We start from the raw sequence: 27209 nt of genomic DNA, 5'->3' as shown, positions 1-27209 counted from the left end.
GAGTAAATGAGCAAATGCATGCAAAATATTAATAATTAGCATCGTGCCTGACACATAGTAAGAACTTAGTACGTTTTTTGCTGCTGTATTATTTCTTTGGGTACATAACTCTACAAGAGTGACTTGTTCTGAAATATCTTATACTTGAGCATGTAGAAGAAGGGAGATGACAGATAACTTGTCCAGGGTCGATTGGAGTTAAAAACAGCTTTCACTCTGATTCTTGTACTTTGGTCCTCACTGAATCACAAATCAAATATTCCGTTGCCTCCTGACTTGGGTATTTGATCTTCTAAAAGGTTCACAAAATTATTCATTCGCCTAAGTGGGCTCACTTGTCCCTGAGTTTCCATCTTAGGAAAAACATGGTGGAGAATCATTGTGTTTTCAACATTCCCATGAGATAGAAATCTAAGAGAACTCGGCTCCACCTGAAATCAGGGAAATGCTGCCCTGTCTAACGTGTGTGTTTGCTAAGTTGCTTCAGTCATGGCCGACTCTTTGTGACCCTATGGAGTTGCCCACCAGGCTCCTCTGTCCATGAAGTTCTCCAGGTAGGAATACTGGAGTGGGTTGCTGTGCCCGCCTCCAGGGGATCTTTCCCACCCAGGGATCAAACCCGCATCTCTTATGTCACCTGCCTTGGCAGGCGTATTCCTTACCACTGCGCCGTCTGGGAAGCCCATATTCCTCCCTTGGTGACTTTTAAATAGTCAGGATGGTGCCCTGGAATCTCAGGTCAGCATGTCCCCTTGGGTTGCAGAAAGCGGGTGCTACCCTTTGGGATCCACTTTTCGCTTGTGTTAATATTTCAGCAGCTTTCCTTTGAGCAGATGGTTTGGCAGCAGGACTCGGGGCTCTGGGATGACAGACTGAGCCGGGGAAGGAGAGAGGGTTTTCCCTCCTCCGCAGCTTTCAAAGCTGCCACCACCTCCACCTCACCTCACTGTCGAGGCAGACACGCGGAGCATGACTGGCCAAGATTTGGGAACTCAGAGCTTCCTGTTTTTTAACACATCGCCCCTCCCCAGGTCTCCCTTCCTTCAAAGTCCAGGGGCAAATAGCTGCAGGAGAACCTCAAGTATATATGAAGTAGCTTGCCTTATACAGCTGCGGCCAACTCATTGAACTTCAAAAGCTTCCTCTAATTATAGCTCCACAGTATGACAAAAGCCTTGGCTTTTGTGGGCGAAAGCATGGTTTTTGGAGACGGCAGATCTTGTTTTCCCATATGCTGTACCCTGCTTGGTGTGGGTGGTTTCAACATGTGGAGAATTTCAAAGAACATTTGTTCGGGATGCCAAAGTCATAATGAGTGATGGTGTACCATCCTGAGCTGAAGGGCCAGAAAGGAAGGTTTCCATTGTCAAGAGCAGCCAGAGGTGGGAAAGTACTTTCTCTCCAGTGGAGCCGTGCAGAGCATCACTGGGCTGGGCTTGATGCTGAGGGCCTCATGCCCTGTTGTGTAGACAGGCCCTGGAAGGTTTCTGTTCAGCCTGGCAGTGGGGAGCCTGAGGTCAAAGGTCCCAGGCCTTGAGCCCAGGGTTTCCTCTGTTGGTCTGAGAACAGGCTTCCTATCAAGATAAGAGTTCCCCGGGCCTCCTAAAATGTAGACATGAAGAGGGGGCCTTTTAACCCTCAACTCCTCCCTCTGTCCAAGGAAGGGAACCATTGTTTTATTGAGCATGTACTTGGTACCAGCCAGTGCTTAAGAATGACCTCATTTCATCTCAGAACAGTCCTGGGAGGCAGTCACCAATGAATATTTGAAGCATCACAGGCCACGACACTGAGATTCTATGCGCGCGCGCGCGCACACACACACACAAAATCTTGTATGTACTTGACTGTTAGTCTACATGCTTGTTGTTGTTGTTCTGTTGCTCAGTCGTGTCCAACTCTTTGCGACCCCATGGACTGTAGCCCACCAGCCTCCTCTGACCATGGGATTCTTCTTCAGGCAAGAATACTGGAGTGGGTGCCATTTCCTATTCCAGTGGGTCTTCCCGACCCAGGGATCGAACCCATGTCTCCTGCTTTGGCAGGCAGATTCTTTACCACTGTGCCATCTGGGAAGCCCAGTCTACATGCTACCTGTTGGTAAAATTAACTTCTTATTTTTAAGTAAGTGTTAAGTACTTACTTTTACCACTCCAGTGGTTCATCTTGTACTCACTCTAAGGAACCCACTAGAGAGGCCTGGCTGGTACTGAGAGGAGAGATTTTAGAGTTTTCTGCTTATTCTAACAAGTCCAACCTCAAGTATTTGTGTATGTTATTGGAAAAAAGAATCCCAACTCTGCCAGCTGATGTTCTGAGAGTTACCACACTTTGACCAAAGAATAGTAAGAGTCTCCTAAAACCTGGCAGGGTGTCCGCGGGTGCATGGGAGGCTGTTGCTGGAATATTTCTGTGCTGCTGTTTCTTATGCTTCCTCCTCTTATCACTCTAGAGGGGGTTTCTCATCCTGCTGTGAGCTCTTCGCTGTCCTAACTGGCCCAGTGTTATCAGGAGCTGTCCCATCAGTGTGGTGAACACCCCTGATTTTTTTGGAGGAGATGAAATCCTTGGGATTGCATAGCTCTTAGTTCTTACTTGGTATGAAAGGCACCTGACAACCATGTTCGAAACTTCAGATGGAAAGAAGTTCCCCCACGGAGACATAATTTCATTCATTTGTAAACCATTCTCTTCTGCTGACTCATTTTCTCTGTACTCCTTTACTTTTTCTGTTAGGAAGAACTGGAGAAAGATGAGATTTCATGCAGTCTAACTTTTGCCATCTGTTGTTGTAAGAGTTTATGCTGAGCAGTTATTCTGAGCATCCCGGTAAGGCCAGGATACAAATCATGGAATAATTTGACAGTACCCCACCCAGTAATTTAAAATTTCGCTATCAGGGATCAAAAAAGGGGGAGTTCTGTGGGTCTGAATGATACAAGATAGCATGAAGTCCAAGGTAATCCAAGACATTAATAAACTAGGAATTTTGGTGAATATGATTTTTAAAAAGTATCAATATTTAGGGGACTTCCTTGGCAGTCCAGTGGTTAAGGCTTTGCCTTCCAATGCAGGAGACACAGGTTCAACCCCTGGTCAGGGAGCTAAGACCCCACATACTTCGTGGCCCAAAAAACGTAAAAAATGGGAACTATATTGTAACAAATTAAAGACTTCAAAAATGGTCCGTGTTAAAAAAATTTTTTTTAAAAAGCATGGATGGTTAAAGTTGAGTAAATGAACCATATCTTTAATGAGGAGGAGGGCATGGCAGCCCACTCTAGTATGCTTGCCTGGAGAATCTCCATAGACAGAGAAGCCTGGCAGGCTATAGTCCATGGGGTTGAAAAGAATCGGACACTAAGCGACTAAGCACAGCCAGAGTCAGTTAACCGATTTAGAACACATCAGATGTGCTTTTTGGGGGAAAAAACTGTCTTTGTGATTTCCCCATAGGAATCACTGAGAAAATGCTGTACAGTTTCTCCTAGTTTTTCAGTGGTCAAGGAGGAGGAGTTCAGTCACCCATGGCAACAGAATGAATGTGAACAATACGAATGGGTAATCTCCATTTAGTACTTCTGCTGGTAGGAGGACTTGCAAAATTTAGCACCTGCATAATCCTTGGAGTATGTAATATTTAAAGCAATTCAAATACAGGAGCAAACTCCTGTTCTTTAGAACATTTAAGAACAGCCTCAAAGTTTTATGATACACAGTTATTTAAAAAAAAAAAATTGGTTTTACACACTATGTAGTACTTTAAAATTACATGTCTTTTTAACCACTCCCCCCTGCCCCCGCCACATTTTATGGCTGGTTAACTAGTGAACGCTTAATTCTCTATGTACTAGACTTTAAAATAGCAAATGTGTATAACACAAAGTTGTCAGCTCTTAAATTAAAAAATATAATTTATAGTTTCTCTGTATTTTTAACTTTAGGATCAAGGCAACGAAATAGATAAACACAGGACAAAAATGATCGTTTCCTTGTATTCAGTTTCCTAAGATGAATTTCTTAATATTTGCATATCTATGGTTTTAATTTCTTGTTGCCAGGAAGGCAGTCTGGGAGAGATTTGACTAGTAAACCCGCTTCTTTAAAGAAAAGGGTTTTAACACTCTGCAGTAAGTTAAACATCCAGAAATTACATTCATCTGAGCTAGAACTTTCACAGATTCACTGTGCCCTGCGGCCCAGGTCAGGAAGATGCTGCTTCAGCTGCAAGTATATTTAACTCTGTAGGCTTATTCTTGGGGCTTCCCTGGTGGCTCAGATGGTAAAGAATCTGTTTGCAGTGTAGGAAACAGAGAAGATGTGGGTTTGATTCCTGGGTTGGGAAGATCCCCTGGAGGAGGAAATGGCAACCCACTCCAGTATTCTTGCCTGGAGAATCCCATGGACAGAGGATCCTGGTGGGTTACAGTCCATGGAGGTCGCAAGGAGTTGGATACAACTGAGTGACTAAACACTCACACAAACACGCACACAAAATAAAAGGGTTCCTGTTTCTTGTGCTTTTCTTTGAATACTATGTTCTTATTTTTTCCCCCAGATGAGAGACATGCTTCACGATGGGTAATGTCAACTTCTGATTATTCAAATGCTACTCCTGTTCGTGACCTGTGACAGGAGGCAGGGCTGTGGGATATAAAGATAGGAGTCTTTTCCCTTGGGTTGCTTAAAAACCAGTTGAGAGCCCGGCATCTCCTTGGAGGTGAACTGCAGAGAGCAAAATGCGGGACTTGTGAAAAGGCTGAAGCTCCCACCATGAGCTGCTGCGTGGGCAGCACTAGATCTGGTGCGCTTGTGGATACTGGCCCTGAGTTGTTACTGTCCTTGCATTCTAGATATCCTCACCTGAACACAGCCCAGACAGGAACATTCTGTGCAGACTGAGGCTCCAGGACACCGTCTGTGGACCAGCATCCAGCTGGTTCCTCCTGCAGAATCATCCAGGGAGCTTGTTAAGCAGATACGCATCTTGGCCTCATTCCTCCAGTATTCAGATTTGTAGTTTTGGGATGAGGGCCAGGGTATGTGTTTCTAGAAACTCCCTAGGCGATTCTGATGGACAGTTGGTTTTGGGGCCACTGATTTTGCATTTCTCTCTCAGGACAATGAGCCCCTCCACTGATTCATTCATTTATTCAGTCATTTCCTCTCACATTTAACAAACTGGTACCCAGAGCTTATATGAAGGCTTGAGTACGTGGACTTGGCTTTAGAGAATGACCATCAGCTCTTGCCTTCAAGAAGCCCACAATCCCCTGGAGACAACGTGGAGGCGGTTGCAGGATGCTGTAACACAAGGTGGAGGAACTGAGTAGGGCTTCCAGAGCAAAGCAGGAGGGTCTAATGGAAACCTCGGAGCCAGGAAGGGACCTCAGAAGAGGCGCAGGGAGCCCTGACTTGGCCCTCAAAGGTCCGATGGGAGTCAGCCACGTGGTGAAGGCTGTGGGGAGGAGAGAGGCTGGAAAAGGGAGGGTTCATCCAGGCAGACCTCTCCTTTTGGAGGCTAATTGGACGGAGGGAGATGGTGGGAGATGATGGCCAGAGGGAGCTGAGACCACAACCTGCAAGGGTCTTAAATTTCAAGCTGAGGATCTGCAGTTTCATCCTGAAGGTAATAAGTCACAGAACGATTTCTGGGACACTGGGATTTGCAGTTGAGTGAGATCATCCCAGCTCAGGAGGGAGGATGGGCCGAGGGACCCAAAGGAAGAAGCTGATAGGAGGAGTGTGGATACAGATGTGCTCATAGGGGTGATGGGGTCAGAATATTGAGGAACCTCGAACCGATGGTGTCTTGCTCTTCCTGGAAGCAGGAAGTTGACCATTGGCTATGAGAGGTGGAAGAGGTGCTGGGCGAGATGGTGAAGACTGATCGCCGTGTTGGTACCAGAAGAAAGATGTGCTGTATGGATTGGGGAGCCACGTAAAGAGCCCAACTGAGGCTGAAGACCCTGACTTTGTGATGGCATTTAGTTTCTGTTGTTGTTATCGATAAGAAGCTTCTTTTTTAAAATTCATATTTTTATTTGGCTGTTCGGGGTCTTAGTTGTGGCACTCGGGATCTTTGATCTTTGTCACGGCATGCGAACTGTTAGTTGCAGCACGTGGGATCTAGTTCCTCAACCAGGGATCGAACTCTGGGCCCCTGGCATTGAGAGCACGGAGTCTTAGCCACAGGATATAAGCAACTTCTTTATTTGGCTGAAACAGACGTTCAGCTGAGAACTTTTTTGCCTGTGCAAACCCTATCCCACAAGCATGTTATTGATTCCCATGGAGAGGCTAGGTAACCAGGACTGTGCAGGCAGATCTTTCCTCATTGTGGGCAAACAGAAGTGAGAAACTTGGTTTCCATGATGCTGACAACCAACGGCAAGTGTTAAGAATTCTGTGTAGCTGGCGCAGTAATCGTTCACGATTTTTGTTTTGTTTTCTGTTGAATATAGGCTGTTGACTTTTAGATGGCATTTAGTTTTAAAGTTCTGGCTTCTCGGCCTTTTGGCTAAGATCTAGTATGGGAGCTTCCCAAGTGGCACAGTGGTAAGGAATCTGCCTGCCAATGTAGGAGATGCAAGAGACACAGGTTCAATCCATGAGTTGGAAAGATCCCCTGGAGGAGGAAATGGTAACACGTTCCAATATTCTTGCCTGAAAAGTTCCATGGACAGAGGAGCCTAGCAGTCTGCCGTCCATGGGGTCGCAGAGTTGGACACGACTGAGTGATTGAGTACAGTTTTAAAGCTAATTTTATTTGATTGGGTGTATTTTCATGACTGGTAATCTTTAATCTGAGTGTAGAAGTGGAAAAACCAGACATGCGGACTTCTGAGCCTGGCACTTTGCCATGCAGAAGGATCAAGAGTGATCAGGAGGCTGATCTTTTCTCTCCCTGTATTGTGACCTGTGAGCGAGGCCGGAGCTGACGTCTGATTTGGAGGTGTGGCCTTGAGGGTGTATGGGAAGGTGATCTGTGGATTCGGCTTAATCCTCTGGATAGCGTTGATAGTCTGATGATAGTGTTCTAATTACTCAAAAGGTGAATCCAAATTAAATTTGGGTTGGCAGAAATACAACAGGCAAAAAATTTGAATCTTATTCTCAAGCTAAGTTGTTCAAAACTCACTTTTCAAATTGTTTTTAGAATAATTGAAATCTGAATATGGTGCCACTAAGAATTTTTTCCTAAGAACCATCCGTGTTATTTTCTAGCTCTAGTCAAGAAAAATTGATCATCTAATTAGGTCTTTGTCAGAAGAAACTTGCCATGTATATAATGTCCCACACTAGACAATGTAATAAATATAACTAGGACTAGAACTGCACTAATTTGGGATAATTAGGAGGAAAACTTGTCTAAATAAGTGAAAGACTTAAATCTTATAGAATGTTTAATGAAATGGAGTCATTACTTTCATGCCCTTAGGCTTTCTAATGAATGGATAAATTATTTATAATTAGCATATCAATTGTTGCCATATAAGACATTGCTCCTTTATTATTTGAAAGCAAGTTATTTTTCCCTTCTTTAGAAATTGATATGGTCCCTTGAAACCTCATTAATGCTACTTATTTATACTAGCTAAAGATGACCTTTAGCCCAACCCTATTCTGTAATCCCCAAATTCCAAATTGGTAGATTTCAAATTAAAGTTTTGTTTTATGGGAGAATGAGGTAATTCTGAATCCTTAAAGACTGCAAGGAGATCAAACCAGTCAATCCTAAAGGAAATCAACTCTGAATATTCATTGGAAGGACTGATGCTGAAGCTCCAATACTTAGGCCACCTGATAAGAAGAGCCGACTCATTGGGAAAGACCCTGATGCTGGGAAGGATTGAAGGCAGGAGGAGAAGGGGATGACAGAGGATGAGATGTACATGAGTTTGAGCAAACTTCGGGAGATAATGAGGGACAGGGAAGCCTGGCATGCTTCAGTCCATGGGGTCGCAAAGAGTCAGACACAACTGAGCAACTGAACAAAAACAACAAAGACATCTTGGGCCTTTTGCTTTATATTTAAAAAGAAATACTTCTTTCTACCATCTACGTGGGAACAGTGTTTTAAAAATTCATAAATAATACCTTAAAATGCAAGATGTATGCACATGACATAGATAGTCAAGAATAATGAATTGCTCAAGATAAATTTAAAAAGTAAAATTAAAAAAATGAAATCTAAGACAAAAATAAGTAATAAAAGTCAAAAATAAGTAAAATATTCAAAATGGTAGTAAATAAATACTGTATCCCAGAATAAATAAATAATAAACACATTGTTTTCCTCAAAGACTGTTTTAGAATTGGTGATGATAATGTCCTTCATTTATTTGGGAGCCTCTTAGATACCAATTACATTCTTCCATTTAATACAACAACCCATCCTGTGAAGTTGGTACTATTATTATATCAGTATACTGATGAGGAATCTGGGCTTGAACATTTCACATCTGATAAGTGGCCCAGCTAGGATTCAAATCCAGATCTAAGTTTTCTTAGTAAAAACCTTTAATATGTTATCTTCCAGCTTACAGTTAGAGTAAAGCAAATGATGTTTTTTACCAGATCTGTAAAAGAATTAGATGGAAACTGGGTAGTGAGTAAAATATCAGCGTCCTAGGAACAGAAAGGGGAAAAGTTGTGTTTAGTGCAAAAATGGCAGTGTGGTGTGAGGATCAGAACAGGACATGATAAGGAGTATTAATCATTGATCTTAATCTTTTTTTCTAGCCAGTTATCAATTCTTTGCACACACGGACTTTCTTGTTGTTTTTCTGAACGTAGAGTTGACATTAAGTAGTGACTTTGGGCCTGGTTTGGAGAAGAGTGCCTGAGTTTGGATACAGGCTCTGCATGTAGCCAGCTTTGCAGTCTGGCCTCTCAGCCATCACTAATGATTAGTCTCTTTTGTGCAGCGTATAGGGTGAGACCAAAAGACTATAGAACTATACTCTGTATACCAAGTAACTGGCTATAATTAGATTCAATGCTTTGTGCTATTTTTTGGTTCTTTGGTGACATTTGCCTTCCTTCAAAAAACCTAGTACATATTTAGATACAAGTGTTTTAGGAATTCAGGGAAAAGAATGGCCCTTGGTCTGGTGGGTTTAGAAGCAGTATGTTCCCTCTCTTTATACTACATTAAGTGCAGATATGTTGGGTCATTCTCTATCTGAGTGTATCTTTGAGAGAATTTCTATCAATAACCAGTTGATTGTGTTACATATACTTCAAGTATACTAAGTGAGACTGAGAAAGTGATAGAATCTCCGGACATAGTCACATCTGGTTCTTCTGAGCCTTTTGGAAGCATTAAAACCAAATGAACGAAGAGACTCTTGCTAAGGACTTATACATCTCATTTCATCCCCACACGTACCCCCAAAAAAGACCATTTAGCAACACTGGATGGTGGAGGGCCAAGGCATTGATGAGCTTGTAGTGAGATGCATATCTGAGGTCCTGAAGCTGTCTTGTTCGCATTATGGTCACCAATTATTTTTGTGCATCTATTACGACTAATTATCCTAGCTACATAAGAAGGGAATTGGTTTTCAGTATTCATTTTTAAAGCTTAATAGAATAATAGAAGCTATATTTCTTTCCTTTTTCTGTTGGGAGGAAGAAGCTGTTTTTTAATGCCATCCATCAGTATTTCTGAAAACTTGGTCTGAATACTGATCCAAAACTACAATGTTTTCTTTCTTTCTCGGATGATGATCCAAGAAACAGATGTGACTTCTGTAGATGTCCTTGTATCAGAGAGACGGAGCGTGAGCCATAATAGAAATTTCTACTGGGGGATAATCTTTTAGGATCAAAATGGCCTTTAAAATATTTAATCTTGAAACTAGAGTTTGTTGTTGAAATGACCGTATTAAACCCAAACCCTGGCTTGCTGAGTAACTTGTCCTTGTAATTTCCTAAAAGATCTTCATTTATCACCTACTACAATGTATCCCATATAGAGTGACCTGTTCCTGGTACTTTTCTGTTGGTTTATTCAGTGATCTCTAGCATCTATATACAAGCAATACTTTAGGTCCTAGGAGTCTAAGGATGGTAAAAAAAACTCAGGCTCCTCTTCTTGTAGATGCTACAGACTATTGGGAGAGAAAAGAAGCGAAAGCAAGTCACTCTTCCTGGAAGGTAGTATCCAAGGTTAGGAGAAGCCAGAACTGAGCTTAAAGACTCAGACAAATCAGGAGGGCTTTGTAGGTAGGGTGAGCCTACAATTTATCTTCCAAACTGGAATGCGTGGACCAGGGAAAGAGACGCTATTAATAAAGACACTGGAATAGCAGGTAGAAGCTGCAGTTCTCCCGTGAGATACATGGTTACCTTACTTAGCAGGTTAAGAGATTTGCAGGTTATTCACGAGGCAGTCAACAAGGAGCCAAGGAAGGTTTTTAATCTAGAAAGTGATGTGGTAAAAGTTGGCTTTGTGGAAGGCCAAAAGAGATGCATGGAGACCCAAATGAGGGCTGTTCCAGGGACCCAGGCCTGAGAAGGTGAGCACTGGGAACTCATGAGGACAGCGGAGAGGCAGAGTGCTGACCAGTCCGGAGACGTACTTTGGAGACCCAACCAACAGACCTTGGTTATTACTGGATGCAGCAGCTGAGCAGGAATGGGCTAGTCAAGGGTGGTCCCCAGGCTTCTGGGGAAGAGAGTGGCATCCTTTGCTGAGGTGGAAGTGATGAGGAGAAGCAAGTTTGGGAGAGAGGCGTTGACGAGGTCCCTTTTGGATGTGTTGTGTTTGAGGCACTTATGCAAAGGGACAATAGACGTGTTTGATAGACATTTTTTCTCTCATGTATTAACCTGAAAATCAATCTGCCTAACATACTAATATTGTTACGTATGGTTTTGATTCCCCATCAAGATCTTGAGCCTGTAGCTTTGCCTTGTTATACTCAAGGGACCGTGTCAGTCTGGAAGAGTCTAGTTCCCATGTCGAGCCTTGTGAGAAGGGGTATAGCTGGTCCTTCTTCTTTTAGTTTGGCTGTGTCGGGTCTTGGCTGTGGTGTGGGCTTCTCTCTCCAGTTGTAGCACCAGGACTTCGTCGCCTCATGGCAAGTGGGATCTCAGTTCGCTGACCCCTCATTGAACCTGTGTCCCCTGCATTGGAAGGTGGATTGTCAACCACTGGACCACCTGGGAAGTCAGTCCCTGGTCCTCTTGAAGAAAAGGGGGGAGCTCAGCTTCCTACAGCAACAATGTTTCCCAGCTGCCTGTCAGAACTGTGGAATATCTGGGTGTTTCTGCACCTTTAGAGCTAAAGAGATGTCCCACCTGAGAGCTCCTCTTTTGAACAATGTTTGTAGCATTTTGCAGAAGCCTCCTTTAAAAATACCTAGTATTTACAAAGCACTTATTCTAAAGAGCTTGCCTTTATTTTTCCATATGTCCTTAGAACATACATGGGAAGTTGACAAGAGGCAGAATTCACGTTATAAAATGACAGTGGTAAATATGACTTGGTTAATGTTTATATTCTCCAAATATGTATATTTTTAATGGGCATCAATATAAAGGTTTCTCCTTAAGCTCCCAGAAGATTTCAGAAGCAGATTTTTCCATCCAACGTGTCCATTTTCCATCCAACATGTATTTGAATTCGTGGACAGAAATATCACACATTTCCCCAGTGCATTTTAGATAACAGTGATTAATTTTAAATTTGATGTCATAGATTTAGCAAAAGACATAGTTGAGGATGGCTTTTCTTAAGTATGTTTAACTGTATTAAAATAAAAGTGATTACATAAAAATCTTTAAAAACCAGGGGGGTTTTATGTCATCATACATTGTGCCCAACTTGGGTATTCCTAACAATTTCAATTTCGAACACGATAGTTACAATGGTAGTATCTTCTATTTGGAAAAGCATTTATTATTTGTTTATATTCCATCTCATTCTCCCTCCCCCTAAAGGATTTGAAATGTCTTAGGGAGATTTTTTAATATAATATGATTTTAAAATTTAAATAAATGGACAAAAGGAGAAAAAATAAAAGTGGAGAAATAAACTGAAGGTAGGAACTCTTAACTCATACAAAGGTAGTGTAGTTGCTGGAAGCGACAAGAAATTCCATCGTATTTAAAGGTTAAATATAAAGATGGCACTTCAGTGAACAATCACTGCTCCTCCTTCCTGAGTGCCCTGCCCTATCTATTCCCATTCTCTTAAATCAGGACCAGGCTTATTTGACACTTTGATCTAAGTGTATAGTCATCTTTTATTTTCATATAGTCTATCTCTATGGGCTTCCCTGGTGACTCAGTAAAGAATCCGCCTGCAACGCAGGAGACCTAGGAGACCCGGGTTCAATCCCTGGATCGGGAAGATCTCCTGGAGGAGGAAATGGCAACCCACTCCAGTATTCTTGCCTGGGAAACCCCATAGACAGAGGAGCCTGATGGGCTGCAGTCTGTGGGGTCTCAAGAGTCGGACACGACTGAAGCGACTTAGCATGCAGTGCTAGAGTTAATTAAAACAGCTATCCAGATTCTTTTATTCAACAGTTCCTTAATTTAGAGTAATTGTTAACCTCCATAGCAGTTGTCTTAGCCTTCATAGACCTCCTTTTTTTTTTTTAACTGCAAATACTTTGGTGATGCTTCTCTTCCTACCCAGAAATATAAACTTACCTACACACATAATTTCAAAAGAATCGATTTGTTACCTCATTGTAAAAATAAGTGGGAATTAGAAGGTAATTTATAATAAAATAGTATTTTGTTAATCACAAAAATTGTCATATGCTTGGAAAGGGCCCTCCAGAAGCCCTGTTGGAGTCGTCAGATGCCTGCTCCTTCCAGAACAGTTACAGTTGCAAAGGCAGCTGAGCCAGTTGTCCGACATGCGGGGCTCAAACCATAATCCCCACGGCCAGTTGTGGACAGTTTCCTGAAATGAAGACTAACTCAAGGCAACATTTCAAACAAAGCAAAGTTTGTTCCACGTCCAGTTGTAATCCTGGAAAAGTCAACGTTTATTAAAACTTCGGGAAGCAGTTTCGTGTTAACATATGGAATGGAGTTCTGTTCTACGTGCAGATAATTACAAATAAATGTTTAGCAGCTTGGATGCCCCCCTTCCCCGCCGTGAACACTGGGAGGTACACGCGGGGAACACGTGTTCTGGGGGTCTGCTCTGTGCACCGCAGCACTTAAGCAAACGGGACCCTCCACCTCGGAACCGCGGGGACCCTCTCTCAGGCTCGGTGGCACACAAAACAGCGCAGAGTGTCCCGGATTTCTCTCGTGCGTCCCACTGTGCGGAAGCAGAAGCAGAAGAAGATGGAGAAAGGCATTAACGAGTTCACGTTCAGGGCTGCCTTTGCCTTAGACCTGGAATGTGGCATTTGAGGATCAACTCCTTAGAGAACTGTAGGAGTGGATAGATCTGGAGTGGATAAATCTGTCTACCTGTTCCAGAAAAATAGAAGAGAAATTGAGGGGAGAGGCATGAAAGGCGAGATGAGCAGTCACAGGTGGGGTGTGGAAAGGGCAGAGGAGTTTGGTAGCTCCCGAGAAGTCAACCCAGACTGAATCCTTGGTGTACTTGGTAGCTGCCTGATCTGGAAAAACCCTTTCAAACTCTCTTAGTCTCTTTCTTCACCTGCAACATGAGCACGTATGCCTCATTTATAGGGTTAATATGGGAATTCATAGGATGATAATATATTGCAGTCATTGACATTGTGCCTGGCACCCAGATTGTACTTAAGATCTGCAGACTTCCTCTGCCCCCTTCTTCTGCAATTCAGTTCAGTTCGGTTCAGTCCCTCAGCCATGTCCGACTTTTTGCGACCCCATGGACTGCAGCACTCCAGGCTTCCCTGTCCATCACCAACTCCCAGAGCTTACTCAAACTCACGTCCATCGAGTCGGTGATACCATCCAACCATCTCATCCTCTGTCGTCCCCTTCTCCCCTCGCCTTCAATCTTTCCCATCATCAGAGTCTTTTCCAGTGAGTCAGTTCTTCACATCAGGTGGCCAAAGGATTGGAGTTTCAGCTTCAACATCAGTTCTTCCAATGAATATTCAGTACTGATTTCCTTTAGGATGGACTGGTTGGATCTCCTTGCAGCCCAAGGGACTCTCAAAAGTCTTTTCCAATACCACAGTTCAAAAGCATCAGTTCTTTGGCGCTCAGCTTTCTTTATGGTCCAACTCTCACATCCATCCATGACTACTGGAAAAACCATAGCTTTGACTAGATAGACCTTTGTTGGCAAAGTAATGTCTCTGATTTTTAATAAGCTGTCTAGGTTGGTCATAGCTTTTCTTCCAAGGAGTAGGCGTCTTTTAATTTCATGGCTGCAGTCACCATCTGCTGCAGAGGTTTATAATAATGCTGTTTGCATTTCCAGGAGGGGGAACGTATGAGTAATTATTCCCTGCAGTTTTTCTAGGTGCTTAATTTTTAGGTTCTTAATTTTTGAGATAGAAAACCTGATACTGTAGATGGTACATTATGTACACTGAAGCATCCTGAATTTTGGTTGAAACAGAGCCTCTGTATTTTAGATGTGGAGTTTACATTTCAAAACCTTTCTTGGAGAAAAAAGAATATTTTTTTTTAAATCACAAAAGAAATATTTTGTTGTAGGACCTTCAATATTACCCTTGTAAATAAACTTAAACCTGAAGTCTCATCACCCCAATCTGACTTCTGACTACTATAATAGAATTTTTAAAATTCTTTTTTATTTTAATTTTTCATGGTGTTTTATTATTTTTGTTTTACTTTTTCTTTTTTCTCTTTTTATTTTTTAAATTATAAAATACAATAACACATTCAGAGGAGACTTGGAAAATACAGAACAAGGTTACATATAGTTTCATTATATATTGCAATTATTTTTTAAGTAGGTAAATTAAGATTTTTAGTAGTAGTTTCAATGTCAAACTCTCAAAAATTAATAGAATGAATATACAGGGAAGCAGAAGGATATAGTAGACCTGAAAAGCACTTATGAACCAATTCAACATAATTAAGATTTGTACAGTTTTCACACTGTTGTTGTTTTATTTTTATTTATTTTATTTTTAGGCCATACCAAGCAGCATGCGGGATCTTAGTTCCCCAACCAGGGATTGAACCCACACCCTTGGACCACCAAGAAAGTCCCTGTAGTAGAATTTAAACTTAAGTTACTCCTTCAGCCTTCCTTCTGGTTTTAGCAAAGGCTGTTCTTCCTTCTGGAGTCCTTCTGTGCTGTCTTTTCGAAACTTTCTTACCTGACCTGCTGGAGTCATCCTTGTATAAAATGCCCACCTGATTCTAGTCATTGCTTCAGCCTCTGTGTCTGGTGTGATTGATGTGTATCTTTTTACATTTCTCCTATAAGGGTTTTACGTGTTTTTTTTTTTCTTTCACAGTGGATCATGAGTTTATTGAATACACGGTTTTATTTTAGTGTAACAAGTTATTTCACCTTCTAAGCCCCTATGGTAGTGGTACTGTTTTTGTATAAGAAAGTTGCTCAAAAATGAAAAATACAGACCACAGCATTGATGTTGTGATTATACAGGAATATTTTGTAGACAGAACTGTGTCAGGAAGACCAAAAGAGAAAAAAAAAACATTGTGAAAAACCAAGAGCTTTTGGAGTACATTTAATCATCAATAAATTTATATAAAGGCGAAATGCAGATGCATGGAATTGATATTTAGAATTACCAGCCTGCTTGTACTCCTGGAGGTGTTGTAAAAGATTGGTGACATGTGACTTTATGTCTTTACTTCAAACTTCATGCAGTTATTATCTGTTATAACCACTTGTATGTCTTGTAAATGCTGTATCACTCTATTTCCATTATAACTTTATTTCCATTATAATGATTGAAATAAGGGTTTTATAAGAATGAACAATCCTCTAAAACATCTAGAGATGTAATTTTGTGGCCAAAGGATTGATGCTTTAGGTATGATGACTTCTTTTTATTAATACAAAGGCATTACCTTATTAATTTTAACAGTTTCTGAACTAGGCATCATGAGTAAGGAGGGAAGTAATCATGATAATATCTTGAATTTACACTTGTATATATTTTAATGAACTCCAAAACACTGCATGGGTATCAGATGTACAGGTAAAGCATCCGCTGATGGGGACTGTGGTGATTTCCATTTCGTTTGATGGACTTTTTTTTCCATTCCATTTGATGCGTTTTTCTTTCTCTGGGTCACGCCCTGCCTAAGAGAAAACTTGCTGTGTGTGCTAAGTTGCTTCAGTTGTGTCCGAGTCTTTGCAACCCCATGGACTGTAGCCCGCCAGGCTCCTCTGTTCTGGGGATTCTCCTGCCACGAATACTGAAGTGGGTTGCCATGCCCTCCTCTAGGGGATCTTCCCCACCCAGGGATGGAACACGTATCTCTTATGTCCCTTGCACTGGCAGGCAGGTTCTTTACCACTAGCGCCACCTGGGAAGCCCAAAAGAAAACTTAGTAATATGCAAAGAAAATCCCAAGCACATCGAAAGTATTTAATGTGTGTGATGGTTCAGCTGAGATAAAAACCTTTCTTTTTTAAAAAAATTATTAATCCAGAATTCTCCCCTCCCATCTAGGCTGCCACATAATACCGAGATATATGCCTGAAAGGGTATGTGATAAAATTTTTAAATATCATCATCCTCCATCATCCTCCTGCCCTTTTAATTTATTATAATTAGTGTGTGTGTGTGTGTGTGTGTGTGTGTGTGTGTGTGTGTGTGATGAGAACACATAATATAAGATCTACCCTGGGATCCAGGAAGGGGAACACATGTAAACCCATGGCTGATTCATGTCAATGTATGGCAAAAACTACTACAATATTGTAAAGTAATTAGCCCCCAACTAAAATAAATAAATTTATTTAATTAAAAAAAAAAGATCTACCCTGTTGGCAAATTTTAAATATACTCAGTATAGTTAACTGTGGATGTTATTCAGCTCCAGGGGTATATACTTACCTCCAAAGTTATCAAGTTGTGTACATCAAACGTGTACAGCCTTTTGTATGTCAGTCATACCTCAATAAAGTGGTCTAAAATATATTTTAAAAACCGAGAGCAGCATCTAAAAGCTGATAGCAGTTTGATGTTTCAGTAGGATCCGAGGCCTATCTCGTGAGTTCAGGCGTGGTATGAGCTGCAGATGGTGTGTCCTCAGTGGACACCTCTTTGGAAGGACTAGTTTCTATAAGGCAAAGGGCTGTAAAGTCTGGAAACAGTTTGTTCTGTTGGTAGATGATTTAAACTTATCTCTAACTTGACTGGATAAATTGTTGGCATTGCCTGTCGAAGGAGCATTAAAGATGAACTTTGAAAGTACGGCATCTCTGGCTTTGAGTAAAGTTTAAAAAAAAATCCCAACCTTGTTGAATTTTTTAAAAAAATTTCCATTCCCTCTAACATACCTTTTGTGAGACTGGTTTCTCTACTATGACTGTTATTAAAACAAAACTCAGAAGCATTTTAGAGATGTATTATCTCCTGTAAGTAGTACTGATATCCATCCAGTTTAGATTAGAAAATTAACAAGCAAGAAGCAAGCTTATTTGTCACATTAAAAGGTTTATTGATATGCTTAGTTTTGTTCAGGGTGTGCGTATAGACATTTAATATGGAGAATACTATTTCTTCCATAAATTTTGTTTCATCACAGTGACAAAAAGAGAATTACAAGTGTAGTAGCATTTCTATAAGTGAATTGTCTGTGAACACACTTTCAGCAAACAATCCCTAAAATTTGTCTTTTTTCCTAAGATTTATTTGTTCTGAGTATATTTATTGAGATGTAATTTTATGTCTGCGTATCATGATAAAGATTTAGGAAAAAGAGAAAAAAAACTGGGCTTGCTTTTGACTTCTCTGGAGATCCAGGGGTTAAGACTTCACGTTTCCATTGCAGAGGCTGCGGGTTTGATGCTTGGATAGGGAGCTAAGATCCACATGCCTCGGGGCCAGAAAACCCAAACATAAAACAGGAGCAGTATTGTGACAAATTCAAATAAAGACTTTAAAAATGGTCCACATCAAAAAATCTTAAAAAAAAAAAAAAAAAGCAATTTGTCTTCCATATCATTTTCCCCCAGGAATTCATTTTTATTGTATTTGCAAAAGTATCCTTCACCACAGATAGTTTGAGAAGTGCTGGTATAATGAATCCGTCTGAAGTTGAGGAAGCAAGCAGACATTTGGTTTGTAAGCATCTTAGAAACACTCTTTTATCTGGGAACATTTTAGGACTGCATATACATTGTGATTTTCCTGTGACATGCAGAGTTCTTATCATTTTTTTTCTATTCTTTTAAAAGAATGATAGTGTTTTCTTTCAAGTTAATTTCCCATCACTTTGTATACAGTAAGATTTTATTACCAAAGTTTGCTCTTTGAACTGCTATAGCTTCTGTGTGATAGCTTTGGTCTCCATAACTCTCCGTGACTGTGGAGATCACATTCTACCTAATTTTAGGATGTTTTGAAATGCACTTCAGATTTTTTTCTTCTAGCTCTGAATGGCAACATCAGTCAGCTCTGATTTAAAATGTTCTTTTAATAGGTTACTCATTATAGATATTTTTTATTTGAATGAATTGTTTTTAAAACGAGAGCCATTGTGATAAAGTAGAGTCAGTTCCTTGGTATATATAGGGTAGAAGACGGTTTTCAGATTTTGGACTTGTAAAGGTTTTCAGAGTTAACCAGGTGATTTGGATTTTTAAGTGGTTTATAACAGTCATTAGGTACCTTGGGCCTAAGGATGGTATATTAGTGTCCTTGGGTTGCTATAGCAATGTACCATAAATTAGGTGACTCACAACCACAGAAATATATCCTCTTATAGTTCTGGAGGCCAGAAGTCTGCAACCAAGGTGTTGTCAGGGTTTCACTCCCTCCTAAGAGTCTAAGGAGTGAGTCTTTGTCACCCTCTTCCAGTTTCTGGTGGCTTCAGGCTGTCCTTGTGTCGTGGCTACGTCGCTCCAATCTCTGCCTCTGTCTACACACCACCTCTCCTCTTCTCGATGTCTTCTCTGCTGTCCTTTTTAATATAGGGTATTATATTCTCTTCTGTCCCTGGATATAGGGCCCACCCAGCCAATCCAGAGCTTCCCGGGTGACTCCAATGGTAAAGAATCCGCCTGCAGTGCAGGAGACCCGGGTTCAATCCCTGGGTTTGGGAAGATCCCCTGGAGAGGGAAATGGCAACCCACTCCAGTATTCTTGCCTGGGAAATCCCATGGACAGAGGAGCCTTGTGGGCTACAGTCCATGGGATTGCAAAGAATTGGACATGACTGAGCGACTAGCACTGAGCACTGAGCACTGAGCAGCTAATCCAGGATGATCTGATCTTGAGGTCCTCAACTTATCACATCTACAAAGACTCCCCGCTGCTCACTGTGCCTTGCTGCTTGCGGAATCTTAGCTCCCCCGACCAGGGATCGAACCTGATCCTTTGGCAGTGAAAACGAGGAGTCCTAACCCCGAGACTGCCCAGGAATTTCCTACAACGACTTTTTCTTTAATAGGGTCTCAATCACTGGTTTTAGGGGTCACCACTCAATCCATTAGGGATGGTAACAGATTTTCTTATAATTACCGAGCACCTCCTGATGTGCTGCAGTAGTTGCTGGAGGCATGTGAGCTGTGGTAGAGTGAAAAGGGCTGATTTTGGGGGGTAAGTAGCCCTTTGTTTGGGTTCAGGTTCTGGTAGTCTCCTTGTTCTGTGACCTGGGGGCCTGTTTTTTGGTTTCTTTGCACCTCACCTTCCTCCTCTGCAAAGTAACCTGGTGAGCAGATGCAGTATGCCTGAACATTCTCCACGTGTGATAGATATGTCAGGGGTGATCATAATTTCAAATGAGGTGTTCCCTCATTTGAAGATGCACTTTTTTATCATTTCTGAAATCAAGGTGCCTCTTAACAGTAACCACTGTTTCCCTGACTTTGTGAATTCACGGTCCCGTCCACACCTAATGTTTTCTTGGCAATCCTAAGGCCAAGGAAACACCTCATTGCTGTGTTTACACATAGTTAGGTCCAAAGGACTAAAGAAGTGTTTAAATGATGTCCTAACAGTTTAGTGGCAATTTGAAAACTATTTTTTTTTTTTTTTTGGTTCTTAAATAACTCCAGTAACCTACTAAGGAGATGCGAGCCCACGCTCGGCACTGCACAACTTCTCAGACTTGGGAATGAGATTGGACAATGTCCCCCTTCTTTGCACTCCACGTTGATTTCTGCATAATGCTGCTTTTGATCAAAGTAACCACCCTAGAGCCAGCTCTTCAGAGACCTTGCTGTCAGCGAGAATGTAGCACAATCCAATTTGAAACCATGAAATAACACCAGCTGGTTGTTGGCATGATGTCCAAGAGAGGTCATTATGTTTTCTAATTTGGTGATACTAAATTTACTTCCTAATCAGCAACGTAAAAGCCTGGATGTAAGAATGTCTTCTTCTTCATTATCCTAAATAATTGGCACTCTATATTTTATTCTAAACATGAATTGCCTTTGTACATTTCCAACCCCATTTATTTTAATGCTTCAAAATTTTGTTTTCTATTTGCAAAAAGTAATTGTTCAGTAAATGCATGTTGATGAAACTTGTGTCAAATAAACTAGTTTTCGTTTAAAGTATAGTGTGAAAGTGTTAGTTGCTCAGTTGTGTCTGATTCTTTGCTACCCCATGGACTGTAGCCTGGCAGGCTCCTCTGTCCATGGGATTCTCCAGGCAAGAATACTGGAGTGGGTAGCTATTACCTTCTCCAGGGGAATCTTCCTGACTCAGGGATCAAACCTGGGTCTCCAGCATTGCAGGCAGATGTTTACCGTCTGAGCCACCAGGGAAGCACAGGTTTCATTTAGGCTAACACCAAGAGGAAACATTCAGGAGACACAGAGCTTGGTGTCAGATTGTTTTGGTTTTGATCTGTTATAGCTAACCAGACATTTTTAAGGAAGCAAGCTCTGCTCTAGCTTCTTTTGCCTAGGCCAGAGATGAGGATGATGAGTTAGTATTTGAAAAAGCATTAGTCATCTTTAGTTTATCTTTTCATGAACCAAGTTAATTACTCTAGGAGATGACCATCCTGAACTCTGGGGTCAGTGTGCAGATGTAGTCTTTGAGTAATATGCATTGGTTCATAATAATCATTGTCATCCATTCTTCTGGTTCTCCTCCTACTCCTCAGTTCTTTCATTTGTTCAAAAAATACTTCTTGGGACTTCCCTGGTGGTCCAGCGGTTAAGACCCTACACTCCCAATGCAAAGGACCAGGTTTGATCCCTAGTCGGAACTAGATCCCACATGCCTCAACTAAGACCCAGTGCAGCCAAATAAATAAATTCTTAAAAAAATTTTCTTGAGCACCCCAGTATTTGTGTGCTGAGATCTGTACTGCATCAGCCTACTGAGCATATGATGATAAGCAAGGTGGACATCACATGATGTACTCAAAGCACTTAGCACAGTGCCTGGCACGTAATAAGTTATTAGCAACCAGTAGATAAAATTCGTATTAATATTATCAAGTTCATGTATTGTGCATTAGAAAGCTCCACCAGAAGGAGCACAGGGATGTCCTATAAATCAATAGATTGTGAATTTTTTGTTGTAAACGTTGGCTGGAGAGAGAATGGTTGACTTCTCTGTGCTAACAGGCCTGATGAGCCCCCTGGTGACGTTCATCCCTTCATCGCGCCTGGCAGCCGACTACTGCTCGCCAGTTATTAGACTGCACATGTGTTGATGGATCTGTCCTCAACCCATTAGGAAATATGGAGGGTCCTCGGGTATGTAGTACATCAAAAGTGTCTAAAACCCTCAAGGATTAGTAAGTAGTTAGCCTTCATGCCTAATGTGTAAACAGCAGAGGAATCTTTGATTTTGGCTCAATCAGTGTAATTTTGATGTTAACAGATCAGCAGCCGACAGTTAAATAAACTTTGACACTGAGAGTAGATGAGCACAATACAATTTGCTGTTGATCGATCAACCAGCTAATTTTGTTTTAGTTGAGACATTGGTACAGCACTTTTCTCATGCATTTGTGATGCACATATGTGCAAAGCTTCTTGCTTGCAAAAAACAGAAAAACAAACAAAAAACCCTTAGATAATTATAAAACATTCATGACTCACTCCATCAGACCAGACCTCAAGTCTTAGATCTGGTCTCAGGCATTTGCTGAAGGGTCACTAAGAGCCTTCTGATTCTTCTGAGCTCATACCTATGTGATCCTTCCACCTCCTTCTTTAATTTTTATTTTTCATAGTTCTCCAGCTTCCTTTCAATTGTATTCTTCCCCTTCTTAAAAAAAATTTCATATTGCATCATTGAATTGGTAGATCGACTTCTTGGGAACTCCAGAAAGAGAAGAAAAAAGCTCTTTATTTGTAAAACGTGGGCCAACCACTGTTTCAACTTGAGAAAACAGATGACAGGACCTTTAGAGAACTGCAGGTCTAGCGCAGGTTCAGATGGAGAGAGAGGTGATGTTTATAAAGATTTTCTCTATCATGTTTTTTTTTTTTCTAAACACTCATTTTTAAAAAGTCGGTTTCCTCTTGAAAGCACTTCTTATTGACATGAAGTTATTTTTTAACTTTATCCTAGTCATAAAGAAATAGGCATTGGTCTTTGTGTTGCTATTTAGCATTACAGGTCAGTTCACCTAACTGCTGGGACATTGAGTTCCAATTCTGACAGTGAGGAGTTAAAGCTTTTCTAGAAAAACATGTGACTTTGGGATGCACTCAGCTTTCAGAGTGGCATACAAAAGAAGCTGAGAGATCCTTAAATTTAATAAGGTTCATTATTCTGATGGAAGTTTAGGCTGCAAGACAACACCAGCCCTTCATTTTTAAACACATTTAATCATTTAAGTACGTTAATTGTTGGTATAGGATGTTATGGGGCAATGACCTTGTGTTTGCAAAGCTGACAATCCAGGAACCCTCTGTCCATGAGCAGGAGTAGTAACTCAGTCTTTCCATTGATAAACTTAGCTGAAGCAGGGAGTCATTTTTTTTTTTAATTGGAAATATTTTAACTGAAAATACCTTTGTGATGTAGGGCCAAGGACTCTCATTTGCATATGAGTATGCATACTTTTTCTTACAAAAATCATACCCATAATACACTATCTATGATTTCCAGTTTGCATTACTGTAAAAAAGGATGAAAATGGGTTGATAAGAGTATTCAGTATACTCATCTGTCAACTTTTGAGTGTTTGGAATTTTCCATGTTAAAAATGTTTTTAAAATAAAAATATGAAGAAATAAAGCTATCAAGCATTTAAAATGTATGAGGAGAAATGCAAGCATAGAAATCATTCTTAAGTTTTATGATAATGTGTGTGCTCAGTTGCTAAGTCTTGTCTGGCTCTTTGTGATCCCATGGACTATAGCCCGCTACGCTCCTCTGTCCATGGCATTTCCTAGGCAAGAATATTGGAGTGGGTTGCTATTTCCTTTGCCAGAGGATCTTCCCAACCCAGGAATCTAACCCAGGTCTCCTGCATTGCAGGCAAACTCTTTACCTTCTAAGCCACAAGGGAAGCCCTTATGATATGTACTGAGTGCTAAAGAGTAAGGCAATTATTATTTATTTCATAGTTGCAGAATTTGGAGGTGGGAGTTAGGGGAGACAGATCTCCTTTAGGCAGAGGACAGAGCTGTCATAGGACAGCCATTCATTGGTGAGAAAGCAAACTGACTTATTTATTGATTATAGCATGTTTCTTTATTTGGTGGTTTAGTCGCTAAGTCGTGTCCACCTCTTGAGACCCCCATGGACTGTAGCCTTCCAGGCTCCTCTGTCCATGGAATTCTTCAGGCAGGAATACTGGAGTGGGTTGCCATTTCCTTCCCCAGGGAATCTTCCTGACCCAGGGATTAAACCCGGGTGTCCTGCATTGCAGGCAGATTCTTTACCAACTGAGATACAAGGGAAACCCCCCCCCTAATAAATTATTTTGTCCTTTAGATTGTATAGATCATTTCCAGGTTGCATGTGCATTTTAAACAAACATTAGTAGCGCTTGCATTGGTTCTGATGGGAGCAAGTTTCTCTGAGTGCCTGCAGAAGTGCATCTAGAAATGGGAGCCCTGGCCTTTCTCTGGAGAAAAAGTTTTGTGAAAACTAAAAGGTTCAGTTTTCTTGGAAGATGATAAATGATGCAGAGGGTTGAGGAAAACCATGTGTAGTGAAGTTATTTTACATTCCTCAAGCCAAAGCACACCATTTTAGTGGCAACTCAGGGCTTTCCTGGTGGCTCAGTGATAAAGAATCCACCTGCAACGCAGGAGACGCAGAAGACACAGGTTCAGTCCGTGGGTCAGGAAGATCCCCTGGAAGAGGGCATGGCAACCCACTCCAGTATTCTTGCCTGCGAAATCCCATGGACAGAGGAGCCTGGTAGGCTACATTTCATGGGGTCGAGAGGAGTCGGACACGACTTAGCAACTAAACATCAACAGGGACTCTGTAATTTAGGATTTGACTAAGACTTCTGGAAATGATCCCTTGTCCTTGTTCAATATATTCTTTCATCTTTGGTTTGTTTTCTTAGGATGCGTCATCTCCTCTGTCCTTGCTAAGAACTGTAGTCATCTTATCCTCCTTTCAGAATGTATTTCTTTAAGCTCTTTAAAAAGCTTCACTCACGAAATGCTTAATGTTCTAAATCTGAATAATACATTTTGAATGTAGCTACATAGCTCCCTTAGGATGCCAGTTTTTTAAATGGAACAATTTAAAATATTTTCTATGCAAATGAGCACTCAGGATGTAAGTATTTTGATAAGCATGCAATCATCTTTTCTAGGTATACATGGTCTCATTCTAAAACAAATATGAGGTATTTGCTGGATTCGAGGTCACAAACGATTTTCGATTGTTTCAAATGACTCTTGTGTTTAATAAAAGAGCAGAGTGCCTAGTGATTAAAATCATGACGGACTTTTGTCGTCAGATTGACTTGATTTCCCATTCTGAGTCCAGCATTTATTTGCTGTGTGACATCAGGCAAATTACATACCTTTTCTTAGCCTTAATTTGCTGTCATTCAGAGATGATTGATGTGAGGATTAGGTGGGATTATGTATGTGAAAAGTGCCAAGCACATAGCAAGAAGGTAATAGTAACTAATATTTAACTGTTGGCCTCAGCATTTATGTATGTGCATGCTCAGTCATGTCCAACTCTTTGTGACCCCATGGACTGTAGCCTTCCGGGCTCCTCTGTCCGTGGGATTTTCCAGGCAAGCATACTGGAGAGGGTTGCCGTGCCCTCCTCCAGGGGATCTTCCCCACCCAGATCAAACCCCCTATCTCTTGCATCTCCTGCATTTGTTGTTGTTGTTGTTCAGTCACCCAGTCATGTCTTATTCTTCGTGACCCCATGGACTGCAGCACGCCAGGTCTCCCTGTCCCTCACCATCTTGCAAAGTTTTTCCAAGTTTATATCCATTGCATTGGTGATGCCATCCAGCCATGTCATCCTCTCTCGTCCCCTTCTCCTCCTGCCCTCAATCTTTCCCAGTATGAGAGACTTTTCCAATGAGTCGGTTCTTCGCAACAGATGAGCACAATACTGGAACTTCAGCTTCAGCATCAGTCCTTCCAACTAGTGTTCAGGGTTGATTTCCCTTAAGATTGACTGGTTTGATCTCCTTACTGTCCAAGGGACTTTCAGGAGTCTTCTCCAACACCACAGTTCGAAGGCATCAATTCTCTGATGCTGTGCCTTCTTTATGGTTCAGCTCTCACAACTGTATGTGGCCACTGAGAAAACCATACCCTTGACTGTATGGACCTTTGTCCGCAGAGTAATGTCTCTGCTTTTGAAAACACTGTCTAGGTTTGTCATAGCTTTGCTGCCAAGAAGCAGTTGTCTTCTGATTTCCTGGCTGCAGTCACCATCCGCAGTGATTTTAGAGCCCAAGAAGAGGAAATCTGTCACCGCTTCCATCTCCTGCGTTTACTGGTGTATTAATTGTGTCGTTTGTGGGGCCAATCTGTCTTTTGCTTCTCATAAAGTGTACATCCCCAGATGTGGCCTGTTGTTTCCATCCTTTGAGTATACAAAGAATTCAGCTCTTCCTCTGGCTGTATACGTTATTTAATCTCTTCGTGCCCTTCCTTGGTGGTCCTGCGGTGTCCAGCGCAGGGGATACAGTTCAGTCCCTTGTTGGTGAGCTAAGATCCCACGTACCTCACGGCCAAAAGACCAAAACATAAGACAGAAATGAGACTGTAACAGATTCAATAAAGACTTTAAAAGTGGTCCAGGGTTTTAAAGAATCTAAAATAAGTCTTCCTGTGCCTGTTTCCCTGTGTGTCAAAGGTGACAAGAGTACTACCTCACTGAGTTGTGAGGATAAAGTAAAGTAATATTTGCTTACTCTTGAGCATGTTTGCTCTCTTTTGGGGCATTGTATTCCTTTCTTGAAGTGCCTGTCTCCCCCTTATTCCTTCGTGAAGACTCCTTGGTGGTCACCTTCTCTGTTGCATGTTTAGGCTGCTCCCAAGCAGAGCTTAATGTTCCTGCTTGTGCATCCCAGCACCATTTTGTACATGATAATACTGCGTCTGATGCATTGAATTACAATTAGTTGGCTTTTTACTTGATTCTGTGCTCTCCTAAGTTAAAACAAGACTCTGTTGTCACGAGTTGCTGTGTAAGGGTAAAATAGCGGTGCTTGCCAAGGACGTGGAGCTTTCTTTACTTTCAAAAGTAAAAGCCGACAAATAGACTGTTTTTATGTTGCACGTTTATAATTTGTTCTTGAGCTGATATGTAGCATTTCAAAATGGGCAGCTGGAATGTTTTCCAATTTAGAGCCTCAGCACTGTTGGTTTAACACAGAGTTTGGGGAATTATCACCAGGCAGAGACTCGGGTGCACCCGGGCCTATGGCTGTAGAGACTGTGTTGCCTTTGGACAAGCTATTAACTTATTAATGCTTTATTTGTAAAATTGAGGTGATGAATCCTAGCTTAACTGCGTTGCCGTTAGGATTACATGAGAGATGATGTAAAATCCTCTTCCTGGTTCTTGGCTGGTGCTCAGGAAATCTTAGACCCTTTCTTCTCCCTGCTCCTAGTTTATCCATACTCATCTTTACAGATCAGGAGAAAAATAATGCGTGTTATCTGTTTACTCAAGTTCCACACAGTA

General features: G+C 41.4%; 1 protein-coding gene across 41 annotated transcripts in view; it reads left to right on the top strand.

Moving 5' to 3' along the window:
* STOX2 (storkhead box 2) overlaps positions 1–27209 on the top strand; it is a 187775-nt gene that overhangs the window by 97382 nt on the left and 63184 nt on the right. For 6 of the 41 annotated variants that reach the window (XR_014062635.1, XM_081521896.1, XM_081521898.1 and 3 more), the window contains one exon: positions 16602–16636. The exons of 29 other annotated variants lie outside the window; for them this stretch is intronic. Coding sequence is in view for 3 of the 12 variants with exons in the window: in XM_081521902.1 (XP_081378028.1) it covers positions 2802–2829 (28 nt within the window). In the remaining 9 variants the exon portion in view is untranslated. Of the gene's footprint in view, positions 1–2736; positions 2830–16601; positions 16637–27209 lie in introns of all 41 variants that reach the window. 6 more of the 41 variants (XM_081521916.1, XM_081521901.1, XM_081521930.1 and 3 more) reach the window with 2 other exon arrangements.

Source organism: Giraffa tippelskirchi, chromosome 8 (assembly GCF_054371585.1).
Source record: "Giraffa tippelskirchi isolate mGirTip1 chromosome 8, T2T-mGirTip1v1.2.pri, whole genome shotgun sequence".
Lineage (NCBI taxonomy): Eukaryota > Metazoa > Chordata > Mammalia > Artiodactyla > Giraffidae > Giraffa > Giraffa tippelskirchi.
This window is presented reverse-complemented; position numbering and strand designations above follow the sequence as displayed.